At 32.8% G+C, this 23,938-nt stretch overlaps 1 protein-coding gene across 1 annotated transcript in view; it reads right to left on the bottom strand.

Annotated features, from left to right (window-relative positions):
- Positions 1-10,891: 10,891 nt before the first annotated feature.
- LOC123260552 (lactase-phlorizin hydrolase-like) overlaps positions 10,892-23,938 on the bottom strand; it is a 34,694-nt gene continuing 21,647 nt past the window's right edge. The window contains exons 3-15 of the mRNA XM_044721707.1: positions 19,428-19,623; positions 19,226-19,359; positions 18,909-19,166; positions 18,671-18,848; positions 18,210-18,592; positions 17,763-18,146; positions 16,601-16,610; positions 15,696-15,829; positions 15,374-15,631; positions 15,121-15,251; positions 14,844-14,998; positions 11,465-11,694; positions 10,892-11,388 (exon numbers count right to left, since the gene is read on the bottom strand). Coding sequence (XP_044577642.1) covers positions 11,014-11,388; positions 11,465-11,694; positions 14,844-14,998; positions 15,121-15,251; positions 15,374-15,631; positions 15,696-15,829; positions 16,601-16,610; positions 17,763-18,146; positions 18,210-18,592; positions 18,671-18,848; positions 18,909-19,166; positions 19,226-19,359; positions 19,428-19,572 — 2,775 coding nt within the window. The 5' untranslated portion in view covers positions 19,573-19,623 and the 3' untranslated portion in view covers positions 10,892-11,013. The remainder of the gene's footprint in view (positions 11,389-11,464; positions 11,695-14,843; positions 14,999-15,120; positions 15,252-15,373; positions 15,632-15,695; positions 15,830-16,600; positions 16,611-17,762; positions 18,147-18,209; positions 18,593-18,670; positions 18,849-18,908; positions 19,167-19,225; positions 19,360-19,427; positions 19,624-23,938) is intronic.

Consider the following 23,938-nt stretch of genomic DNA (forward strand, 5'->3'; position numbering starts at 1 on the left):
CTTGACTCGATTCTCAGTCCTATCCTACATTCTTATTTTACAAGTTATTTATATTTATATTTATATTATTGTTTTAAGTTCATTCTGTTAAGACTCGCGCTAAACGATTCGATTCATCGACCCACACAATTCATTCCCATTTAATTATTTTTAACCACTCCAAAGGTTATGAGTACACGTATTATTTTATGGTTACGATATTTACACACGACATGATGCGAGTACCGCTGATAAATGTCTCTGTTCATTTTAATTCAGGAGCCATTCATTAACAATCAATTATTTTTTTTTCTATCCAGCAATTATGCGGCTTGAACTTTCAGAGTATTTTTTTAACGATAAATAAATTAATTTATTTATTGGTTAATTACTATCGTAGTAATTTGACAAAATTTATTGGATATTAATTTTTCATCGAATGAAAATAAATTTAAATTTAAAAATAATTGACTGTAAACGTAAAATAGAAATTGATGAATAGTAGTTAGAGATAAAGTTGATAACTGTTTGTTATTTATTTAAAAGTATTTATCTTAAATAAAATAAATAGGCAGAGTATAAAGTTGAAGTGGTGTGTATGGTTAAAGAAAATCCTTAGGCCTGTAACATATCCTGGGCCACATGAGCAATGACGAGTTATAAATCATCAGCACTCGGATTGCATTTAAATGAGTCTAAAAGGAATCACTCTTGTGTCTCATTGTGAGTGTATGTATATAAATATATATGTATTTATAATAACGCTGATGTGCGTTCGTTACACATGCAACACGCGCGCATCCGGTGCAATTGAAACCGTCCGCATATATCGTACGTCCCATACTCATACGTAATCCATCTATACCATACATATATATGCATAGGTATTATTATATTATATATATGAACTACGAACTTCAAACCCCGGTTGAGGATAATAGGAATCTAAGAGTGGAGCCCAACTTCTGAGTCATTGAATTGTTAAATGAATATTTAATTTATTTATTTACCGATTATTATTATTATTATAAATTATAAATGTGTTTAAAAATCATTTGTTTTATTACCCAGGCGATAAATCATAGCTTCTAATCGCCAGGTAATTGACGCCCAGTAAGTAACAAACTTTCACAACGTTGTTATATGTGTGGGCGAGTGTGAGGAATACAATGACTGACATACGAGGCATAACAATATATGTATATCATGATTTCCTGTGTCTTATTTTTATATTATTAGCTAACACCAAAACAATACTAAACGCTAAACGCTAATTTACTCCGGTCATTTTTTAAATTTCATTAAAAAAACACAGACAACACTTTCAGAGCGGTTTTTATTCAGTGATCATCATTATGATTGTGATGATAATGACTTGAGACACACTTAATCCCCAAAAAAATTCGGTGAAAGTGACAATTTAATTTATCCAAAAGCCGTAAAAAATTCTAAGCTGACATGTCAGTAGCATTTAAATATCATAATTATTTATCTTTTTGATAAAACACCGAAAGACCGCGGAGATTTACTTGACGAGGAGTTGACGGACGTATATGTATTTAAGACGTGGAACGCGTGCCGTTTTTATCGTATCTGTGTGATCGATCCCTCTCGCACATAATACATAAATAAATATATAAATATAGGTGTAGAGGGAAGCAGTAGCAGCAGTTAACCTGTTAAATTGAAAAGAATGCGCTCGAGTTAAGTCTCAAGTCCCATGTACCTTTTAGTAGACTATCGGGTTTAGTTAGCTGAAGGCGACGGGCTTAATTGAACGTTTTCACTGTGAAAACGAGTGACAAGCGGTTGAGGGCAAGTGTTAAGCGTCACAATCTCGTTATCGGGGACTAAATCTTAATTCTTATCCGTCTGAGTTAAAATTGACACGGATGCAACACTCGGAGCTGAGCATCGACGTGTTTATTGTCATCGATCACCGATTATTCACTCGATCGACATCTCTAATCTTTAAATTGACTCTATCGATAGTGATCTAGATCACGATCAAGAATCGACTGCAGACTAGTCTCTCTGTTAACTTTCAATTCTTTGTCTGACTGTCTGAAAAGCTCACTGATTTATTGTCTGTATTTTATTGTTTTTTTTTTTTATTTATTTTCTTCAATCGGATTTTTTCGTGTCGCCGATTGATAAGTATCAAGAAACGCACACCTGGATGCAACGCGTGATGAAGGGTGCGTAATGCAGTTCTTCAAGTACGTGACCAGACACGCGGACGTTTTGTAAGTCCAACAGAACAGAAGGAGAAGGCTAAATATATACATGTGTGTGTTGTTTGCTGTATAAACTACATAATAACAAGATGGTAGCTCAGGTAGTAGATGATGTTGATGTTGATGTTGATGATGATGATGTTGATGAGTCAAAAGGTTCGTTGAAATGTCAACGGCGGCGACGGTCTATGTGCCTCCAAGAATACGAATTATCTCTTGGAATCTTCTGTCTTTTATTATTTTCTTATTATAAATTATAAATAAATACTTAGAGCTCTTTTTGTTGCTTGGTAAATAAATTAAAGAGTCAATTGGGTCAAAAAATAGGAATTAGAAAAAAAAATTTTATTATAATTGAAATAAAAATTAAATTGTCCATAGCCGTGAGTCTTAACTCATCTCTCGTGTGAATATAAAATATAATGCATTGAAATGTATTCCCCACGGCGTTTACACGCGACGCTTCATTAACACGATATATTTAAAAGTATTTTCTCCTTCACTCAATATCTCTCGGCTCGCTTCTTACATTAACTCATCCCTATCATCTTACACTTGCGTTTCACATCAATTCTATTTTTCCCCTCTTTACTTACATCTCCTTCGCAAACGTCCTCTCGACTCTCGGCTATTATATTCACTTATATACACACTTAAACTTACACCGGTTGTCTCAGCGATAATTTAATTATTACCTTAGATCTGCTAATAAAATGCTCGCGCCGGTCGGCTCTTTAAAGTCCGTAATTTTTAAGCCCGACGCCTACTCTTAAATTTAAAAAAAAAGTATGTATACAGCAAATATCAGGGTCTATCTTTCGCTCTTTACCATTTCCCTGCATATAATTACACTAAAAGATAAAATAATAATTAATTAAAGCGTATAATTTAATTTAAAGAGTAAGCCAGATTATAATATTGGATAAAACATTAGGATTTATTATAACCAAGTCAGTGGTAATCGTGTAATCTGAGACAAAACTTTCTATTCGACAGTTTGAATATAATAATCGTGATAGTCCTTGTTGTTGTTCTTGTTGTTGTTGTTGTTTTTGCTATTTTAAAGTGTTTAACTCTCACGCGTTGATCTTTAAACTGTGATATAAATATAAAATAAATAATAATAATAGAAAAATAATAAGCAGCAGCACATGCACACCGAGCAGACTATATTTTATGAGTGAGATGATAGACGAGCCAAATCTCAAGATCGCCAACTAAAGTATTTTAAATGACTCGTTACAACCGAGCAACAAATCTCTTTCCTATTTAGCCCCCGTACCCTTGATCGCAGTGTAGTAATAATAATAATAATACACACATTTAAAGAGGAATATTCATCCACATGTATTTATAAATTTACTCACCAACATGAATACATAAAACTTTTATTCTCTTCCTTGTTATGCTACTTGTAACAAGACTGATATTAAACTCTCTGGTTTAGGTTTACTCTGTAAGAGAGCTCGTTAACGTGGCAAAACCCACAGCCGCGTAATCGTCAAGCAATCAAGACGGCTCAGGACTTGGGTTGAGTTGATGGCGAGACATTATAAATGTATTAAGTCGGGAAAACAATTACCATTTAGACGAAAGATGACAAGAAAGAGAGAGAGAGAAAGATAGAGCTAAAGAATAAGACCGCGACAAACTGCCTCGCGGTTCTTTACTTTACTCGTTATACTGTTACTTGTTATATTATACACTGGCTTTATTTAGATAAATATTGTGCGTGTAGTATAAATTCAACCCCAGAAAGTACAATTGGTTTGGCGACCGTTCTAATGTGGTCTACAGCCATTATAAACTATTTTACATACACATTATTATATTTATATATTACTCTCTACGGAAGTCATTTATATTTATATATTTATATTTTACATAACTGACCGTGTGAAAAATATTCTCCATTATTAATTATAAATTATAAATTAGTTGTGAAATTAATAGAAGTGTACACTTGGCACGACAGAAGCCTAAAGTTGCGAAAAAAGTGCAGTCGAAGAGGACGCGTGTCGTGGAAATAAAATAAAATAAAAACAAAGCATGCAAGTGTAAGTGTAATCAGGCAAAAGGCAAAAGAGCCAACTAATGGAGGTAATGGAGAAGGAAAGAGGCTACACGTCCTCTGATTGTGTCACAGATGTCATAATCTTGCGTAATAAAAACTACAGTAACAAAGTTGCGGGCAGACACGCGAGTACTGTAGATTATTTGTAAACTCCACGCATAAGAGACTTTGACTCGCATACGCACAATAATTACCTACCATTGATACTGTAATTACGTTAGAACCTTTCAGGAAAATTTATCCAGCGACACCCACGTAATAACAATAGACACATCAGCGACGAAATCCTCGAGTAGAAAAAAAATAAAACAGATAATCTAAATTATTACTCATTGTAGTGACGGTTTACGGTTGACTTCCACCGGAAATTTCATTTGGTAAATTGTTAATTTGTATTTTAAGTCTAGAGTCTGACTGCGTATTATAAATTATAAATTTATATTTACCATTTTGTACACAATGAAAATGGTAAGACAGACACGTCGCAACATTTCCGAGGATCCTATCGGGGATCAAACCTGCATGAGTTTATTATACCTTATGCCTTATAGCAGAAAAAGACACAAAGACTCGAGACAGACCTGGAGAAAAAACAACTAAATAAAAAAAAAAGAAACAAAATACACCAGAAGAAACCGACAGCGATCGCAGGTAGCCGACTTGTGTTTCCAGATCCCGCTGATAATATGCGCGGCGTTGAGAGAAAAGAGCAAAAGCCATATTGTGTTTATTAAAATTATACATGCCCGGATACGCGTGAGTCTACCTCCCTCGCAAACTTCCGGTCGTAAGTTCTAGCTTCTGCTTTTTAACTTCCCTTCCCTACCCGGATTATTATTCGTAAAACCATCAGCTCATTACCTATTCCGAGCAAGCGCCATCTACTGTCGCCACCTCGCCGACTCAAGGCCCTACATTTTTTTCCCAATTACAAAAATAATTTATCATTTTTTTTACGAACTTGATTTTGTTAGAATTTATTTTAATCATTGACGCTCGAATGGATGATCTAAATTCAAGTTACGCAATCGGTGTAATAAACGATAGCGAAGAAAAAAGTGACAACTAAGTATTCAGCAAGCGTTATGGCGAGTACGTCATCGGTACAGATTTGGTAAAGTCGAGTGTAATATATTAAATAAAATATAAAGAGCATTGAGAATTGAGGCCCGATTATTGCCCCTCAAGTTCCATCACGTCGATTCCTTCCTTTTGTTCTAAATAAAATGGGTATTCACCTGACGAAAACTAATAGGCAAATGGATAAAAAAAAAAAAAATTAGTAAAACGGTTCACCCTAAAGGCCATGCCTGCAACTTCCCGCTAATTCCATACCTGGGTGCTTAAAATTGTACTTATGATGTTTTTGAGATTTTTGAGCTCAAAATATAATTTATGTGATATTTTTAGCTCGCTGAGCTCAAAGAGATAGTATTTCTATGCATTTGAGCTCTTCGGGCTTAAAATTCTGATAGAAGTTTTATAGAACACTACTTTTGGAATTTTCAAATCGCAATAACTTTTGAATGGATCAACCGATTTTCACGCGGTTGGCGGCATTCAATGCAGTTTTATCAGTTTCATAAAGAATTTTCAGGTTTTTATTGATCGAACCAAAAATTTCGGAGTAATTTTGAAAAAACACTTTTTTCGGTTTTCTTTCGTTCACGATATCTCTCGAATGAATCAACCGATTTCGACCAGCTTGGTGGCGATCGACGTGGTTTTTCATTGTCTAGAGCTGATTAGTTTTTGAAATCGATCGGTGGAGCCGTTTAAAAGTTATCCAAAAAAAACCACATTTGAAAAAATTTTTTTTCTTAGTTTTTCTAAGATTTCTCAAAATCTACTGATCCGAATCGATCCAAATTATACTCAAAATCTAAGTTTGGTCAAGTCCTTTCGAATGGCACCAACCGCAATAAAATCGGATGAGCCGTTCAAAAGTTATAAGCGGTTCACACACACACACACACACACACACACACACACACACACACACACACACACACACACACAGTGACAACCTCGTGGGAGTAGTCAGAGAAGCTTCCTATGACTTTCAAACATCGAGATCTGATGAAAACTCGATTTTTGCAAAACGGGGTGAAAACAATAACTTCCCGATTTTTGAAAATCTTCGATTTTCTTAGCGGGAAGTTAAAAAAAAAAAAAAAAAAAGGAAAAATGAATGTAAATTATAATGAAAACCATAAAAATGATGGTTACAAAGTGCATGGTCATGCTCGGTAAATAAATAATTCTTCCGTACTCGGACAGAGTTATTATGAATCAGATAACGAGCGAGATGACTGGGACTAGCGCACCAGCAACGGGTATGGGAGATGATGATGAGGGCGTACGAGAAAACTCGGTAGCCCACCTGTCCCCTGCGGTGGAGAGATAGGTCGCCAAGATTAAAAGATCGTAAATCGCACGCTTTTCTACTTCCTCCACCTCCAACTCTGACTGCTCCATCTACATCTACATCTCGTATTTATTTTTCTCATTTCTCTGCACCGCGAGTTCACCGGCACTCGTTTCTTTAAAACTTATTGCTCTATTCAAAATAAAATAAAAATAAATAAATAGAATGGAATAGAGTAGAATATATTAAAGATGGAAAAATATTAAAATGCCTACAGACACACGCACTCGGGATACAATGAGCAGTCGCGACGTGCTCTGGATACTGTGTTCAATGGCTTTCCTCATTTTGCCTTCAGATTCAAAACTTTTTCTCTCACGGTTATTGTGATGCTCTTCACGCAAAAATTGGAAGGCCAATTTTTATTTTTATTTATTTTCTTCATTTAAAAATTCTGCTCTACATGAAGCCTTCCCTTGATTTTTTTCCTTTTTCTTTTTCTTCGTCTTCTTCTGGTCATTTTTTTTTTGGTTCTTCATCTTCATCTCGCTCATCTCTTCCTTAACATTTTATAAGTCTAGTACCCACAGAAATTGGTTCCAGCAAAATACACCGAGGTCAAAAGAGTACTCTGATATACTAAGCGAATAAGAAGTTGGAAAAGATCGCGTGCATCTGATCTTAAGACTCATCCACACTCGAGTATTAACTATAAGTACCAGTTATCTATATACATTACAAAGAATATACATAACCCGAGAGTATAAATAATATACATAAACACCATACTCGCCCATTGTAAATCATCCTTTTTCTCTTTACTTCTTCTTTTTTTTATTTTTTTCTCTAAATCCATTTATCAATTTAAAGTAAATACCCAATATCAAAGTGTTAAATAAAAATTATGTACGTTGATAATACCCGTACTATCATATCGCCTTGAAAATTTCTCGGGCATTGGAATTTATAAATAATAAAATAAATAAAAGAAAATACCCGTAGAGTCTCAGCCTTTCTTCCTTTGCAGACGCCTGAGAATTGCAGCCTAACAAAAGGTTGCTAGGATAAAAGTTAGCTCAATTCTTATTCTTAATATATAATATTAATAATAAAAGACGAGAAAAAAGAGATTCGAGCGTGTGATCACGCGAGTACACTTGCCGTAAATTTACACAGTAAGTGCGTTTGGCTCAGTTGCTAGATCTCGAGCATCGATATTATTATTTAGCTTCTCAGATCTAAAAAACCTCCTTCGAAATCTCTCAACACTCATTTATGCATCACATAATAATAATAACAACTAAAATAAAAAATATTATCAAACAAGATTTAACTTTACTAGCTTTATCGAATTATTAACTAACTTGGTACGCGATCTATCTTGGATTTTATCGGCAGCATATTATTACGATATTCTCACGTCATCACACTCATCTAATACTCTCCTTTTGGAGCCGGTACAGAGTACAGATAGGAAAAAATAATCCCGAGTAGAGCGATTAAAATCTAATTTTATATTTTTAGATAAATATAAATGAAATTTGGACTTATTATTGTAAAAATATGATGTAAAAAATTGTAAGATGGATATTTAAGTCATACTAGTCGGTTTGTTTATTATATATTTTCAAGAGCTAGTGGTGGCTTGGTTGGCTGTTGGCTCAACTCGCGAATCACGCGGACTATAATTTACGGTGAGATTGGAGGCCGACGCACGATTATCCGTATTTACCATTGCCAGGTCCCGACAGACTCTAATTGCCTTGTGTAATTCTCATAATCGTAAATACACGCGTCGGGGAGGTGTTGAAACAGCAAGCACGCCTCAAGGAGCCCGCTCGATAAATAAATCACGGCCGGCAAGATACGTAATCTAATTCTGCGATACATTGGGAGCTCTACTCCAATACTCCAATGTGCTCTGGTGTGTAAACCCAAGACCCGAGCTAAGTTGAGCGTTCAACGAGTCCTCGATACCCTTACCTTTCACACTTCCACGAGCACTTATATTATTATATATAATGCAACTCGTTACATTACTTTAAAGAGCCCATGCCAAGTAAAGATTCTCGCAAACTACAGGCTCATCATCATAATCATCCCGGCTCCTATTCGTGAGAAAATAATTCATTCATTCATTTATTTCTTCGTTTATTAGTTTTATTTATTCGCTATTCGCGTAGTTTATTCGAACCAAGATTATAAATGAAAAATAAAATATATATTTTTACTTTCAATGGAATTTGCTGAATTGAATAACACGGATTGAAGATATGTCCTTTGACATTCGAAAAACGTCCACAAAATGACGGTCGTTCATCGAATTCGATCACGTATTGCTTTAACGCTTTACATTGACAAGAGCGCGTGCTGTGCGTAGAACGTGCCTCTGATGGGGTTTTATTACGCTTACATTATATTATTCTCGGGTTTATATTTGTGTCTTTCTGTATTGTATGTATCAGAAGACAATTCAATACTACGTGAGTTTTAAACACGTGAGCTTGCACATCAATTTGTTTTGTTTAAGTATACGCAATCTTTATTTTTATTTTTTTTTTTTCAACAATCGGAATTTAATGAATTTTTATATTCTCAAAATTAAAGTGACTTTTAAATATTTCTTAAAATTAAAAATAAAAATATCAATACACAATCCGGCGAATTTAAAGTTTCTTATTACGAAATTTCCGTCGAGGATAAATAAATTTATCATCGCTATGCAGAAGAATAATTGATATGTGACGCTCGATTCAGGCTTCCTTGAAAAAGTTTTTTACCGGATGCGAAGGAGCTTCTCAGCTACCTATCGTCCAAGACAGCATTGTCGAAGGGGCAAGTCTCTTTTATCTGACCCGACATGTGTCTCATGCTGGATGCATTTCAATTTAATATTTATATTATCATATATAACAATAATAACAACGATAATATCAGTGCATGGTATTGCAATTGTGTTAAAAATTTTTCACCCAACCACATTCGTTATAGCTTTATTTAACACGAGAATAATTTGTTAAAAAAATGAATAATGAAGACGGCAAAGTACACAACCTCGAGCAAATGAGAAAAATGTTTAGGTCGTATATAGTTCCACTTAATAGTGAGCGATTTTAAACCGCTCGGGGCATTACCCATACGAAGTATAATGCCACAAGTTAATCTCTGTGGGTTTAGTCTTTAGTACAGTATAGATATATGCATACTGTATCATCTAGAGAGTTGAGAGTAAAAAGCATTTGTATCTTTCTCTGTTCTCTGAATAAGTCAGAGGTTCTGAAACGTTAACGTAAACATCTTCATCGCCATGATGATGTAGATCGTTGAGAAAACACCTTGACATGCGAGTGAATTATGACGGGCAACACCCACTTCCTTCGCTGATTACTCTCCATTTCTTTAATCCTTTTATTTAGTCCAGCGAAAATTTTTATTTTCATTACCAAAAATTGACAACTTATTCACCATAATTACAAATCATTAAAATTATACAAGACATTTTAAATAAATGAAGAAACATTAATTGACTGACATAAATAATTTAAATAATTATTAAGTTAATAATGAATTCTAATGATATTTATAATTAATGGATGACATCAAAGCCTTGGGATTATGAGGGTCATCTTGTTTGTAATTACTTATTATTTATTGCTTATATATTTACACATATCACGTTAAACTGGTGTTCGAGCTGGTAATGGGAGTAATTGACAAACTGAGGATGATGGAGAGGAGGTAAAGAGCTGAAATGATCTTTGACTCTGAAGTCGGTGTTACCATCCAGTTGCCAGAGTGGGGGATAAAAGAGTTAATATACGAAGGATATATGTAATGCAAAAAGGTTCGATAGTATCGGACGGGACCCCCGCGGGTAAATCATCGACGTAGGCGGATCCAACCGATCGATCGCGGCAGCGAGGATGACGATCCGCGTATCACTCGTAATGATCTTAATCAAGCGTTGCATCATATTGGTGCCTCACTCTCCTATCCGTAAGTTGCTACAAGTACTTTGTAAGTGGTTGTGCAGTGTGGTATATATCTAGACGATGTAAATACCTTCCCAGGCTTATGACTATTCCGCTGCATTCAGAATCTTTAATGGAAGAAGCTGATATCGGCTCTCTCACTTTAGATCTATTGATATTTATTTATATATGACCTTCTTTTTTATTTTATTTTTTGTTGATTGGAAAAAAAAAATATTTTTTTATCGATCGAAATTATTGATTGATTTTTTATGGTAATTACTTCTATTTATGTGTTGTACATCTAATTACTGTGTTTAAAGAATTTAATTTTGCAATTAAAAATACATTTTTTTTTTTACTTGATTGAATATAAAAAACATTTTAGATAACAAGAGTAAAAGAATGCTCGACGGATTTATTTTTATAAATTTCAGTTATTAGTTTCGAAGATAATTTTGGTGTTCTATGCAATTCAGGATCTGTAAAGTTGATAGAAAAAATTCCGTATCTTTTGGAGTAGCCTCTGGTCCATTCAAAAATGTCAGTGAGCGACCAGGCAAAATACCCCCGAATATTAACTCCCTCAGAAATGAGTTTTAGTACGTGATAAAGAGTGTGGTGATAAAAAATCGCTCGGTGTTTATCGTGTAACTCTCCATTATCTTCGTAACCACTTTTGGTGATAATGATGGACGGAATACTTTTGTACGGTTTTAACACGTGTTTTATCGCTTTTGCCATGTCTATAGGCGTAAGCTGACAAAAAATAAAGAGTTAAATTAATTGATTATTTATTAAATCGTAAAAGTAACTGGAAATTTAAAAAAATTACTTTAGCCTTAGGCGTTGCTGAAAAAATTGATGTCATTCTTGTATCCTCCATAAAAGAAACACTTTTATTGAGATGATGAGGCAATTTTTTAATAGTCACTGAATGATCAAAACTAATTCCCAAAAAATCTGCTGAATTTTGAATTATACTAATTTGGTTCTTCGTAAAATGCGGCAATCGCGATTGTGAAAATCCCTGCTTGCGACTTAGTTCGTGTACCCGATGCTTCATACACGGAGAGAAAAATTTTGCTATAGGAACTCTATAGTAGTTAGTTAGTTGTAAAAAGTTCCAGTAGGTTAACGTATTCTTATGGTAACAATATCGTTTGGCTCCTGCAACTCTACATCGTTGAGCTCTGAGAGCTAAACGTTATTTACCTCTCACAACTCTACAGGATCGTTCTGAGACTATAACTAATTTTTGGCAGTCTGTTTGATAATTTTTACGATTTAGCATTGATAATTTAATAAATAAATGCGGCAGAACGAATTTATATTGCCAACAATAATTGTATATGACAAATAAGAATAGTATTATAATAGAAATAAAATAATAATAGAACTTATATTACAAATAAAAATTATTTGTAAAATAAAAATATGGTCGTCACAAAATTATCTTATTTTCTTAATTATATCAATAAATATTGGCCATAAAATCACTACCGTATATGCACAAGAAAAGAAATAAACGAAAACAAATTTTATTTTGTGTTAAATGGGGTCTTTTTAATGTATTCCGATAACTTATTACTTATCACAATATAGGGGAGCCTGGGGCACGACGGCCCCTTTAAGCCGATTTTTTCTTTTTGTGGCTTTTAACCATCAAATTAATTTATTTTCCATCTATTTTGAACGAATCAGTCGAAATTTCGCAAAAAATCGAAAAAAAATTTTTTTTCTCTGGGGTATGACGGCCCCCTACCCAAAAAATCATATAAAAAATTTTTTTTTTTTACAAGCTATTACCATCAAAATCTATAGATTCTCCTCCCAGAAATCGGCGCCGAGGGAAAACCACGATTCTTACGAGTCTTGAGTATCACCGAGAACCAAAAAAAAAAAAAGACTTTGATTAAACAAAAAAAAAAAAAAAAAAAATCGAAATCAAAAAATTAAAAAAAAAAATTTTTAAAATATAAAAATGATGATTGCCATTGTCTTTATTGCTATGGACTTTCCTCAGAGTCGTCAGAGTCATGGATTCAATGTAAAAATTGTAATAAATGGTCTTATGATTTTTGCGCAGGTATTGGCGAAGATTATTCTGACGAATATGTCTGTTATCATTATGAATAATCGTATATTCATTAAAATATCTCAATGTGATTTCCTAATCATCGAACATTTATATTTCATGCTTTATTCAAAGTTTAATTTTTGTTAATGTCTTAAAAAATTATTATAAATTTCATTTTTAAGCTGTTAATTAGTTTTAAATAGATAATAGTTAAAAATATAATTAATTTCTTTTATTGCACTCAGAGTTTTCGAACCCGCATACAAGAAAAAATAAAGATGTTATTTAGCAATGAATTGGTTACATTAGTTTACATTGATTGAAATCACAGGTTGAGTTTTCAGGTTGAGCTTTTAAAATACGTAATATCTTGAACCAGACCTTTTTTTTTATATTTTTGTCAAGTCAAAATTAGAAATATGAATTGCGTAAAATAAGACATCCTTGGAGGAATTCAAATAAATTTTTCAGATTAGGTATCTGTCTGGTGCAGAGGATACCGTGATCAATAATTAATAATATAATTATTACTATTTTAATTTCAAAAATTTGTGTTTTCAATTTTTTATAAGCTATATAATTCAACTTTTCATTAAATTTTTCAGTTTAATTAAATTCATTCTGATTCATTGACCTGAAAAGGCCTAAAATAATGAATTCTTTAAATTTGTCATTTTTTTTCAAGTGATCTATTATACCCCACGTATCTCAGACTGGCCCCACGCATAAAACGATTTTGTTGAAATAACAAAAGACGGGATAACTGAAAAATCTGTTCTGCTAATAAATGAGTGTAGTTATAGCAACAAATTCATTAGTTGCATTAACAAAATGTTTCAATTTGTACTAACAAACCAATTTGTTAATTCACAAAATCAATTTGTTACCCTAACGAAATCATTTTGTTGCTGTCATAAAATGACTTTGTTGCTGTTACAAAATGATTTTGTTGCAATAACAAAACTAATTTGTTGCTAAAATATTTTCCAAATCAGCTATAGCTGATTATAGCATATTTTTAAATTATTTATTCTCTTAATTACTTTAACAAATTGTCTTTGTTACTCCAACAAATTCTCTTTGTTATTTTAATTGCATAATTTTGCTGTTTCAACAAAAAAATTTGCTATACCAACTAAAGTATTTTGTCGAATCTACTTAAAGATTTTGCTATGGTAACGAAACTTTTGTTATTATAACATATCAATAACTTTGTTATAACCTAAATTTTGTTATTTTAACTTATAATTTGTTATCCCTATGTTAACGAATTCATTTGTTACCGCAACATATCTTAGGTTATCTTAACAAAATTTTTTTTTGCGTGCCGAAATATCATAAAAGTCATAACTTGACGGAAAATGGAAAAAAAAATTTTTACCTAATTTATGAAAGGGGCTGTTATGCCAGGGACTGTCGTGTACCACTCTCCCCTGTATGACTCAATTTTTTGTAAAATTTTTCAGTTCAATTAAATTTTTTCTGATTCATTTTACCACAAATTTATCACAATTTAAAAAAAAAAAAATTTTTTTTCGTTACAATTTTTTTTTCGAGTGGTCCATTATGCCCCACATATCACATATTGGCCCAAAATATCATAAAAACATTACAGAGGTCGTAATTTGAGGGAAATTAAAAAAAAAATTTTTCCCTTATTTTTGAGGGGGGCCGTCGTGCCCCAGGGGGCCTTCGTGTCCCAGGTTCCCCTATTCAACTAATAAATTAAATTAACAGTAACTGCAAATGAACCTTGAAAAACCATAAATACAAAACTGTTCTAACGAAATTCAATTTGACAAAAAAAAACCTATTTCCTTAAATAAATAAACTGGAAACTTAATTGTCCTCATATGTTTTTAATAATATGGATGGGATGAGTAACAAAATAACTCTGTTTGTCATTTTAGGTTATGAAATATGTCAGCGCACTCCACTACTGCGCAACGTAGGGCGCTCCCAACTATACCGTTTGGCTCTGAGAATAATCCTGTAGAGCTCTGAGAGCTCAACAACATTGAGTTATCAGAACTAAATAACATTATGTTACTGTAACTCTACAACGAATAGTAAACTGTGTATAGTTGTGGTAACTCTGCAGTTAGGTTACCAGAACGAAATTTTTTTTTCCGTGTAGTATGTAAGTAGTCACCGTGCTTTCTAAAAATCGGATGTAGGAACCAACTGTTCCAAAACTCCCAAGACAAGGACGCTCCATGAACTTCTGTAGTTTCATTTGCATGTTCGGGTATAGTTGCCATGTTAAAAATAATTCGATTCCTATGTAACCTAAAACATTGGTTAATTCAACATTTTTTAGTCTTACAATTTAATTGGCTTAATGATAAACGTAATTATAGACAGTTAACTAATTTTTTTTAGTTAATGACAAAATAGATAAGAAAAAAAACCATTTTGCTGCTGACGAAATTCTTGGTGACACATCCGGTAGGTTTTGGCGTGAGCTATTAAAGCGTGATGACCACATAGATAATCCCCAATGCCAGATTGATTGAATCCAGGTGCAAAGTCTCCGTTGTAGCTAAAATAACACATCACCGACGGCTCGGCTATTGTTATCCAATATTTAACCTTGACGCATAAATTTAGGTGTAATCAAAAATTAAAACAGGCTTTTGATGGTTATCTGTGCTTTAGGATTACCTGATCTCCGAATGCGGTGAAGAGAACTTTGGCGTAATCGACAAACCAGTTGACGAACAGAGGATTCGTCCATCTTCCTAGCTCTTGTAATTTTTGAGGTAAATCCCAGTGGTAAATTGTGACTACAGGTGTTATATTTTGCTCTATCATTTCATTGATCACATTTCCGTAATATTGTATTCCTTCAAAATTAATATAATCACTAAAACCTGAAGGCAAGATCCTCGACCATGATATTGATATTCTGTAGGAATTTCCCTGAATATTTCAAGCAAAAGTTTGTTCTTTAATATTTCATTAATTTTAAATAAATTTGGCTTACGTTAATTTGTTTGATGAGATTAATGTCGGTTTTGTACATATTGTAAGCATTTGTCGCAACGTCGGTATTGATCATATCATTTACTGCATGCGGATTCTGATGAATCATTCTGTCCCAAATTGATTCTCCTTTTTCTATGATTATGGAATTTATCACGAAAATTTTTTAATTATACAGAAAGAAAGGTTCACTTGAGCCAAGAAAATATTTTTCTTCCTAATTATTTACTTAGGCGAAAAAAAAAATTTTTTTTGACACAAGAAATTTCACTTAATTCAAAAAATCAATTCCCTTGCTTCAAGAAATACGTATCTTGATCCAAGTCAATTTAGTTAAGTCAAGAAAATTTTCTTGTTTTGAGAAAATTTCTCTCTTGCTCCAAAAAATTAAGTTCTTGACAGAAGTAAATTTTCTTGTCTTGAGAAAATTTTTCTCTTGCTCCAAAAAATTAAATATCTCGATAGTAAATTTTCATTCATATTTCTATTGACTAACATGTCAAATGGAAAGATCAAATAATATTGAATCATTTTTTTTTTCATTCAATATGTATAATTGCGCGCTAAAATAATCTAAAATGGGTATCAAATATTCAAGAGAAAAATTTTCTCAAGATAAGAAAATCTTTTTCTTAACTGAAGTAGGTGGCGCTGCTTCCCTAAAGTATCTAAAAATTTTGATCAAATATAAAAATTTCTTGTATCGAGTATTTATGATAATTTGAATTAAGAAAAAATTACTTCCATCAAGAATAGAATTTCAAGAAAAATTTTTACTTCGGCCAAGACAACTTCGGTCTTCCTTCGGGCGACCGAAAATTTACTTGAGCCAAGAATTTTGTTCTCCAGTCAAGAAATCTTTCTTTCTGTGTAGCTAATTAATAATGGGATCAAAGATTTACTTACGTGATAAATTCTATGCTCCTTCGGTTTGAAATGCCGAAGAACCTGCGCCGAGCATAAAATAATCAGGAAAGTGTGTTTTAACGGTTACATTTTCTTCTTTAAGATGAAACTGAATATTTTCTGTTTTTGCTGCAAAACTTTGAAGTAATATCAAAAAGCCGATTAAGTTAATTCATTTATTCATTACAATTTTATACTTGATACTATAGAAAAATATACAGTTTTTATCGCTTACAATAGTTAAAAAAATAAAATTAAAGTCAATAAACGTAAAGCAATATTTATGTGACGTGATACTTCTTATCTAACGAGTTTTTAATGATGTCGTTTTTGGTTACTTTATTTATTATTTTTTGGTTTTTTAAATGATATTTAGAATTATTTTATGGAAATTTATCAACGAATTTAATGAAAATACTTTGTAATTTTTTTTTCAGTATTGATGAGATAAAAAAAAAAGGTAGTTTTGTTTATTAATTAAATAACTTGTATAATAATAAAACTTACAAACAAAAAATTATTTAATGAGTTAAATTGCGCAATTATAAAGGAATTCAATAAGTGACAAAATTTTAACTTGTTTTCTTGAAGGTGTTTTTTTTTATGATTATATCATATAAGCTACAAATAAATCTGATGAAATATAAAATTTTATTACTAGTGCTCTTGTTATCAGCAATTATATTTCAGAACTTAAAAAAAAAAATAAAAATATGATTACTTAGATAAAGTTTTTTTCAATTTGTCTTCAAACTTTTGATTGTAATTTTTTTTTATAATCCATCTGAAATAGTTTATAAAGAACTACAGAAAGTTTTAAAAAATTAGTCGCATTTCTGTATTTTATAAGAAATATATTGACTTTTGATATAATGTGTGTTTATGCTTTACTAAATTGATTCTTCAGAAATGAACAACTCTTTTAGTCTATAATCTTATCTGGTTTCGTAAGCAGCTGACATTACAACTAACTGATAATTTGCTTCCTAAATATTAAAACACTTCGATTCGAGCCCACTTGACCTTGATATTTATTTGGATGTAAATAACCAAAAGTTTCTCTAAAAAACATCCAAATCAACGATCGTAAGTAATTAAAAAAATGATAAACACACTATCAATAAATTTTTATATTTCATAATTATACAAAGTCTTTTTTTCAAATAGTAGTTATGTTGATGGTAGTTGAAAAAGACAAAGGAACAATTTTAGATTTATAAATTTGAGTTATGAGTTTCGATGACAATTTAGGAGTTCGCGCTCGTTTTGGATCCATGAAATTAACGGAAATAATTCCAAATTTTTGCGTGTAGCCATAACTCCATTCAAAATTGTCTAGAAGTGACCAAGCGAAGTATCCGCGAATATTTAGTCCTTCATTAAGCAATTTCGTGACTTCAGTGAGATGAAGGAGATAGTATTCCGCTCGATTCACGTCGTTTAAACCCCCCACGTCCCAGTAGCCATTTTCAGTGATGTAAAATTCCGGAATAATGAACTCTTTATTGATATGTCTCATTGCCTTTGACATGGCCCATGGAGTACACTAAAGATACAAAAAACATTGATAGCATATTAATTAATAAAAAATGATTAATTAAAGACTTACTCGATCTTTGGTAAAAGCTTTATCAATTGGAATCATTCCAATATCGTGCTGAAAAGATACGTTATTGATATCATAATCAGTTAATTTAGTTTCGTATCGAGCTGTGTAGAAATTGAATCCTAAGTAGTCTGCTGAATTTTTAACCAACGTTATCTCATTTTCAGTGAATTGAGGCAATCGTGACCGAGAAAATCCTTGAATAGAACTGTAGTTAGCGATTCGTTCTTTCATTTCTCGAGGGTAGTCGCCTTCATTAGAAAAAATCGGGTGTAAAAACCAGCTGTACCAAAACTGCCATGATAATTTAGCTCCAGCTACTTCCTCAGGATCGTCGGGGTTTTGTGGAACTACCCAACTGAATGACAGTACGAATCCGAGTTTACCTATAATTATAAATTATAACATATTATATTTTTATCAAACTTTTAATATAATTTTTGTAAAATTTAGCAAAGTAAAACCTTGCTGATTTTTGAATTCGTCTTGGTACATTTTGTACGTTTTAGCATGAGTAAGCAAAGCATTGTGACCACAAGTGTAATCTCCTCGTCCAGATTTATCAAGTCCGGGGGCATCTGTGCTATGATAACCGAAGATACAAAAAATATTCGGCTCATTGATGGTTATCCAATGCTTCACCTGATCAAAAGTAATGATTAAATTTTGAAAAAAAAATTTTTTTAATCATTCAACACTTACCCTATCTCCGAACTCACTGAAGACAACTCTCGCGTAGTCGACAAACCAATTAGAAATTTCTGGATTCTCCCACCCACCCAAATCTTGGAGCTTTTGAGGCAAATCCCAGTGGTAAATTGTAACAAACGGCGTGATATTTTTCTCAAGCATTTCATCTATTACATTATTGTAGTATTGGATTCCTTCCCTGTTTACCGAATTATTGAAACCATTCGGCAGAATTCTTGGCCAAGATAAAGAAATTCTGTAAGCGTTTGCCTGAAATTTTTTATAATTTTTAAATAATTATTATTATACTCAATGTAATGAAAACTTACTCCAATCTGTTGAATTAGTTCAATGTCCTCTTTGTATTGATAGTAAGAATTATCAGCAATATCTCCATTACTTCTATCGGCAATTTTCTGTGGCTTATAGTGGATCATTCTGTCCCAAATCGATTCACCTCTGTCTGAAATTTAAATCTCATGTTATTTTTCGCCAAAAATAATTATTAAGACTATTATTAATATCTTATACTTGAAACATTCCAGGCTCCTTCAATTTGGTAAGCCGACGTAGCAGCTCCGAGAATAAAGTCATCAGGAAATCGATGTTCACTTTCATTGGTTCCAGCAGTACTTCCAATTATTGTCAAGGTAAGAACCAAATTTATTATATTCATCTTAATGATTTAGACTCTAATTTTTCGTGCTTGTCTTCCTCTGCGATTGTTCTATTCCACAGAAAAAAATTTTATTAGTGGAGTTGTAAGAACAGATAACTCTTTATATATCGCTAATGCAGTAAAAATGTCGTATAGCAACAGAAGTTAATATTAGATAGACATTTGACATCGTCATTGAACAAAAACACTTAAAAAAAGTTGATAACTACAGAAAATAACTTCAAACTTTAATTTTAAAAATATTATTTCAAGATACCAGTTACGAAATAATTTAAAAAAAAAAATAAAAAACTTGAGAGTTTCACTTTAATTTAAAAATCTCGCCTCAATAAATCAGTAAAAGTATTAAATCATTAATTTTACATCCTCTTAAGTGATTTACCAATTTTCTTATCGGACAAACATTTGATTAATTGCTCATTTAAAAGTACTTAGATCAAACTAATAAGGTTTTTTTCTCTGCGTTATACAACTTTATTATGAACTTAATGAACTTTCTTCTTTAAAAAATTCCATATTTCCCTAAACTCGTAGTTCTGTAATCTAATTTACCCTGGTAAATCACCGTAGACTACCAATATGTCATTCTAAAGATTTAAATGGTCAATTTGAGGGTCCTTTTAGTGTCGACAGTTTATCTCTAAAAGAAACAGCCGTAGAATTCTTTCAAATTAAAAAAATTCACTTTTATCAAGAGAAAATAATTAACTAAACTGATCAAAAATTTATTGTGTCAATTTCTAACATACATAATAATTACCAATGTATTATGTATAAATTTGTTTATCGTCCATCGACATAAATTTATTATAATTTTTACTATTCTAACATAACAGGTAATTCAAAGATGGAATCAAACAATCGATTGTAGGCTTGAATCATACACGTAAAATCATTATCGCAATTAAAAATTAAATGATTATAAGATTACTTGAGAACGATAACCAATATATTTTAAAAGCAGCATCAATATCAGCGTAGAGTATCTATATCTATGTCCGTATTCAGTATTCTGTGTAAGATATAAATATGTGTGGTGTATGAGAGACTCAAGTGTTGGGTTGTGAGTCTTGGAAAGCGGGAACTGGCGTACCGAATTGATGCACACGAAACGGCATGCCCGGAATGTTATAATCGCAAACCTTTGAACCCAAAGCCAAGAACTCCCACACCCCGTTCTCTCGCAAGTCTAGTCAACTTTTCTCTCCTTCTTTATCTTTTTCTTCGCCTTCATCTCAAAGCTGTCTTGTCTTTCTCTATCTACATCACATCATCTTCAACCACCATCAGTACATGTATATCAGCAAAGTTTTCATCCTCCAGAAATTACTCCTTTTTTTTTTTTACAGTATTTTAACTAAATAAAAATCCAGTAGAGCAAAAAAAAAAAGGAATTAAAATAAATAAGAGATTAAATAACAACGTTTTATTATATTAGTATATGGAGCCCGGAGCAATTCGAGGGGATATCTTAATTATCGAGGGGAAATTAATTACAACGACGCCCACCGTGGACCCTATGGCGGGAGTATTGTGAGGGTGGGCGGTGTTGGTGTGTATCAAAACCGTACCACGAGAATTTGCACGAGGATGATAATTTGATAACGACTAAGACGACATGGAGGATACAAAACGACTCCCTAGGGCGCTGTCGTGGGATTGGGACATAGCCAGTTGCCGGTTGCTTTCTATACGTATATTATAATATAAATATATATACTTACAATTTATTCTCGGGACCTGTTTACATGACCTGATACCACTTTTCATAAAACAATTATCTCAACATAAACTTTTAATCAAGATAACCCCAGAAAAATAAATAAATAAACAGAAAAAATGTCCAGCGAGTGGATTGTGAAAAAGAAATAATGATAATTATAATCATAATAGTATTTATTATTTTTTGTCCAGTCAATAAATTATACAAACAAGGCATTAATTTAATCCATGTCGTGAAAAATGAATTTTAAAAATGCACCTTCCGTGTACTAGTGCACACAATAAAACATTTAACGTTACCAGTATGAATATAAGTACGAGTATGTTTATAAGGCCGTAGCATCATCTACATGAATTTCGCGGTCTCAACTCACGCGCGAGCGTATATTATTAATTGTTTCATCGCCGCCTCGTTCGGTACCTCCCCCGAGCACGACTAAGCAAATACAAGAGGCGTAACCGACGGAGTGATGTACGAGCTTAAAAGCTGCTCTCGAGTATCAGCCAACAACAGCAGGCAACTTCTCCCCAAAGGCCATGCTCTTCTTGCTGCTCCTTCCTTATTTTTTAACCGAGAAGAACAGAATAAATAAAACAAAACAAAACCCTTTTATACTTTATACAATTTTATTCCTCGTACTCAGCTCGCTTCTTTATCTTACGCCGGATTGTAATTTAAGGCTGGGCTTTTCCGGCTCTGAAAACGTAATTGGTTTGAGCGTAGCTCCTCTGATGCACGATAACACTCTTATAAATGGATCCGTGTATTAAAAATAAAAATAAAACCAAGTTAATGGTACGAAGAAGATCAGAAAATATTATTTTTTTATCTTCTCACAATTTCGCGCCCTCGATTCCTTTCTTCTTCTTCCTTTGCTCGCTAATTTTGAGATCGTTTCTCAAAGCACACGCGAATGGACAGAGCATGTTTGATTTAAAGTTCGGATGTACTCAGAGACTTAACTTATTGTGAACGAGGTGCAAATCGAGCATTAAATAAATGAATGCTCGTTATTTCCTTGGGATAATTTCTCGGCTCTTGAGTTATTCTTTAACGAGTGAGTTATTGTGAGATCAATATGAGAAAGGATTAAATCAGAGATCAGAGGCTCACTCTTGATTATTTACAATTAAATAAACACATTAGTAATTAAATATTTTTTTTTCTCAATCTTATACCTCTATCTCGTTAACTTTTAATCTCGTTGATGTTGATACACTGGTGGATCTTGTTAATAAGCGTTGTTATTTTATTTTTTTCTCAACAACTCGGCATATAAATTGATATGCTTAATGATTTTCTGAGAATATAATCTAACTTTGTATTTAATATATTGTAAGCAAATCAAACGGAAAATTACCGTAGAGGGAACGAGAGAGAGGAGTGATTATAATTATGCTCTGATATTATGACTGTGAGGAAAATCCGGGCTCGCAGTACCAGCTTGTGTGAATATAATTGCAATCAATCCGAGAGACCAGAATTACTAGTTTTAATTTACTATTTTTTTATTATTATTATTTCATAACGCAACATCGTCGTTAGATATGATATATGATATATTGTATATTACACTGATGAGCACTGAAGAAAAACACATATATTATTTGTTGTTGATGTTGTTGTTATTGTAATTGCTGTAGTAGGACACGTGTAATCGTTAGATTGTCGTATTTATCGAGGAAATATAATAAAATAAAATACCTTTAAGGGTGTTCGTACAGCGTCAATGTTAAAGTGAGTAAAGTGTAATAAATGTGGATATTAATTACAAGTTTATAGGACAGGAATAATAATAATAAACATAATAATGGGCAGCAAAGGGCAACAAATAAAATATTTAACCGGGTATTCAGTGAAGGTTTAGTTGGATGAATCAGCCGAGTCATGTTGTTCGTGGACGTGAATGTGCTCGAGGAACGGTTAGGTACAACGGTGCAAAGAGTAACGATGGAAAATAGATGACAGTAGACAAAGTTCCAATGTTAGCCGGGTGATTTCGCCAATAAAGCTTTTCTAGACTTGCTTCACCGATACGACTCGAGAGATGGATTTATGTCGGCGTCATTAGGGGTTAATTATACGCCTTGTCAGCCAGCTGATGCGCTCCGAACAACCTCAAGAAGACGAACAAGTAACAGCACTAAGGAGGACAACAGCAAACTCTGAAGCTAAAGAAGAGTAAGAAGAAGAAGAAGAGGCAACAAAACAACAAGAGACTTATTCTCAGTTCCACTTGCCCGATAAAAAAATACTAAAACACCAGCAGCGCTTTCTTCCTACGCAGAATCTTGATTTACACTTAACTTTAACAGTAAGTGTCTTAGTTCCCAGTGCGTTCTTCTGCCAATGTACTGAGCCTACCGAGATCTCAGTGATCTACGATCAAATAATACACCATCGGAAAGCATTCATTTGTAACCCATATAAATATATATATTCTTCAGCTCACGTATGACTGTCTACGTAAGACAATCTTTTAAATTCCAAAGAGTTTAAGACACTTGGCATGGTAATCACGCGTACAGACCATCAAACTTTCCTCATTCCGTTCGGAACTGTCTATATGGCATGCCGGCTTGGGATCATCACATGTGATGCAAAGTCGGCTGGAATACTACTTAGAACATCAAAGACATA

Source organism: Cotesia glomerata, linkage group LG3 (genome assembly GCF_020080835.1).
Source record: "Cotesia glomerata isolate CgM1 linkage group LG3, MPM_Cglom_v2.3, whole genome shotgun sequence".
In the NCBI taxonomy this organism is placed as follows: Eukaryota; Metazoa; Arthropoda; class Insecta; order Hymenoptera; family Braconidae; genus Cotesia; species Cotesia glomerata.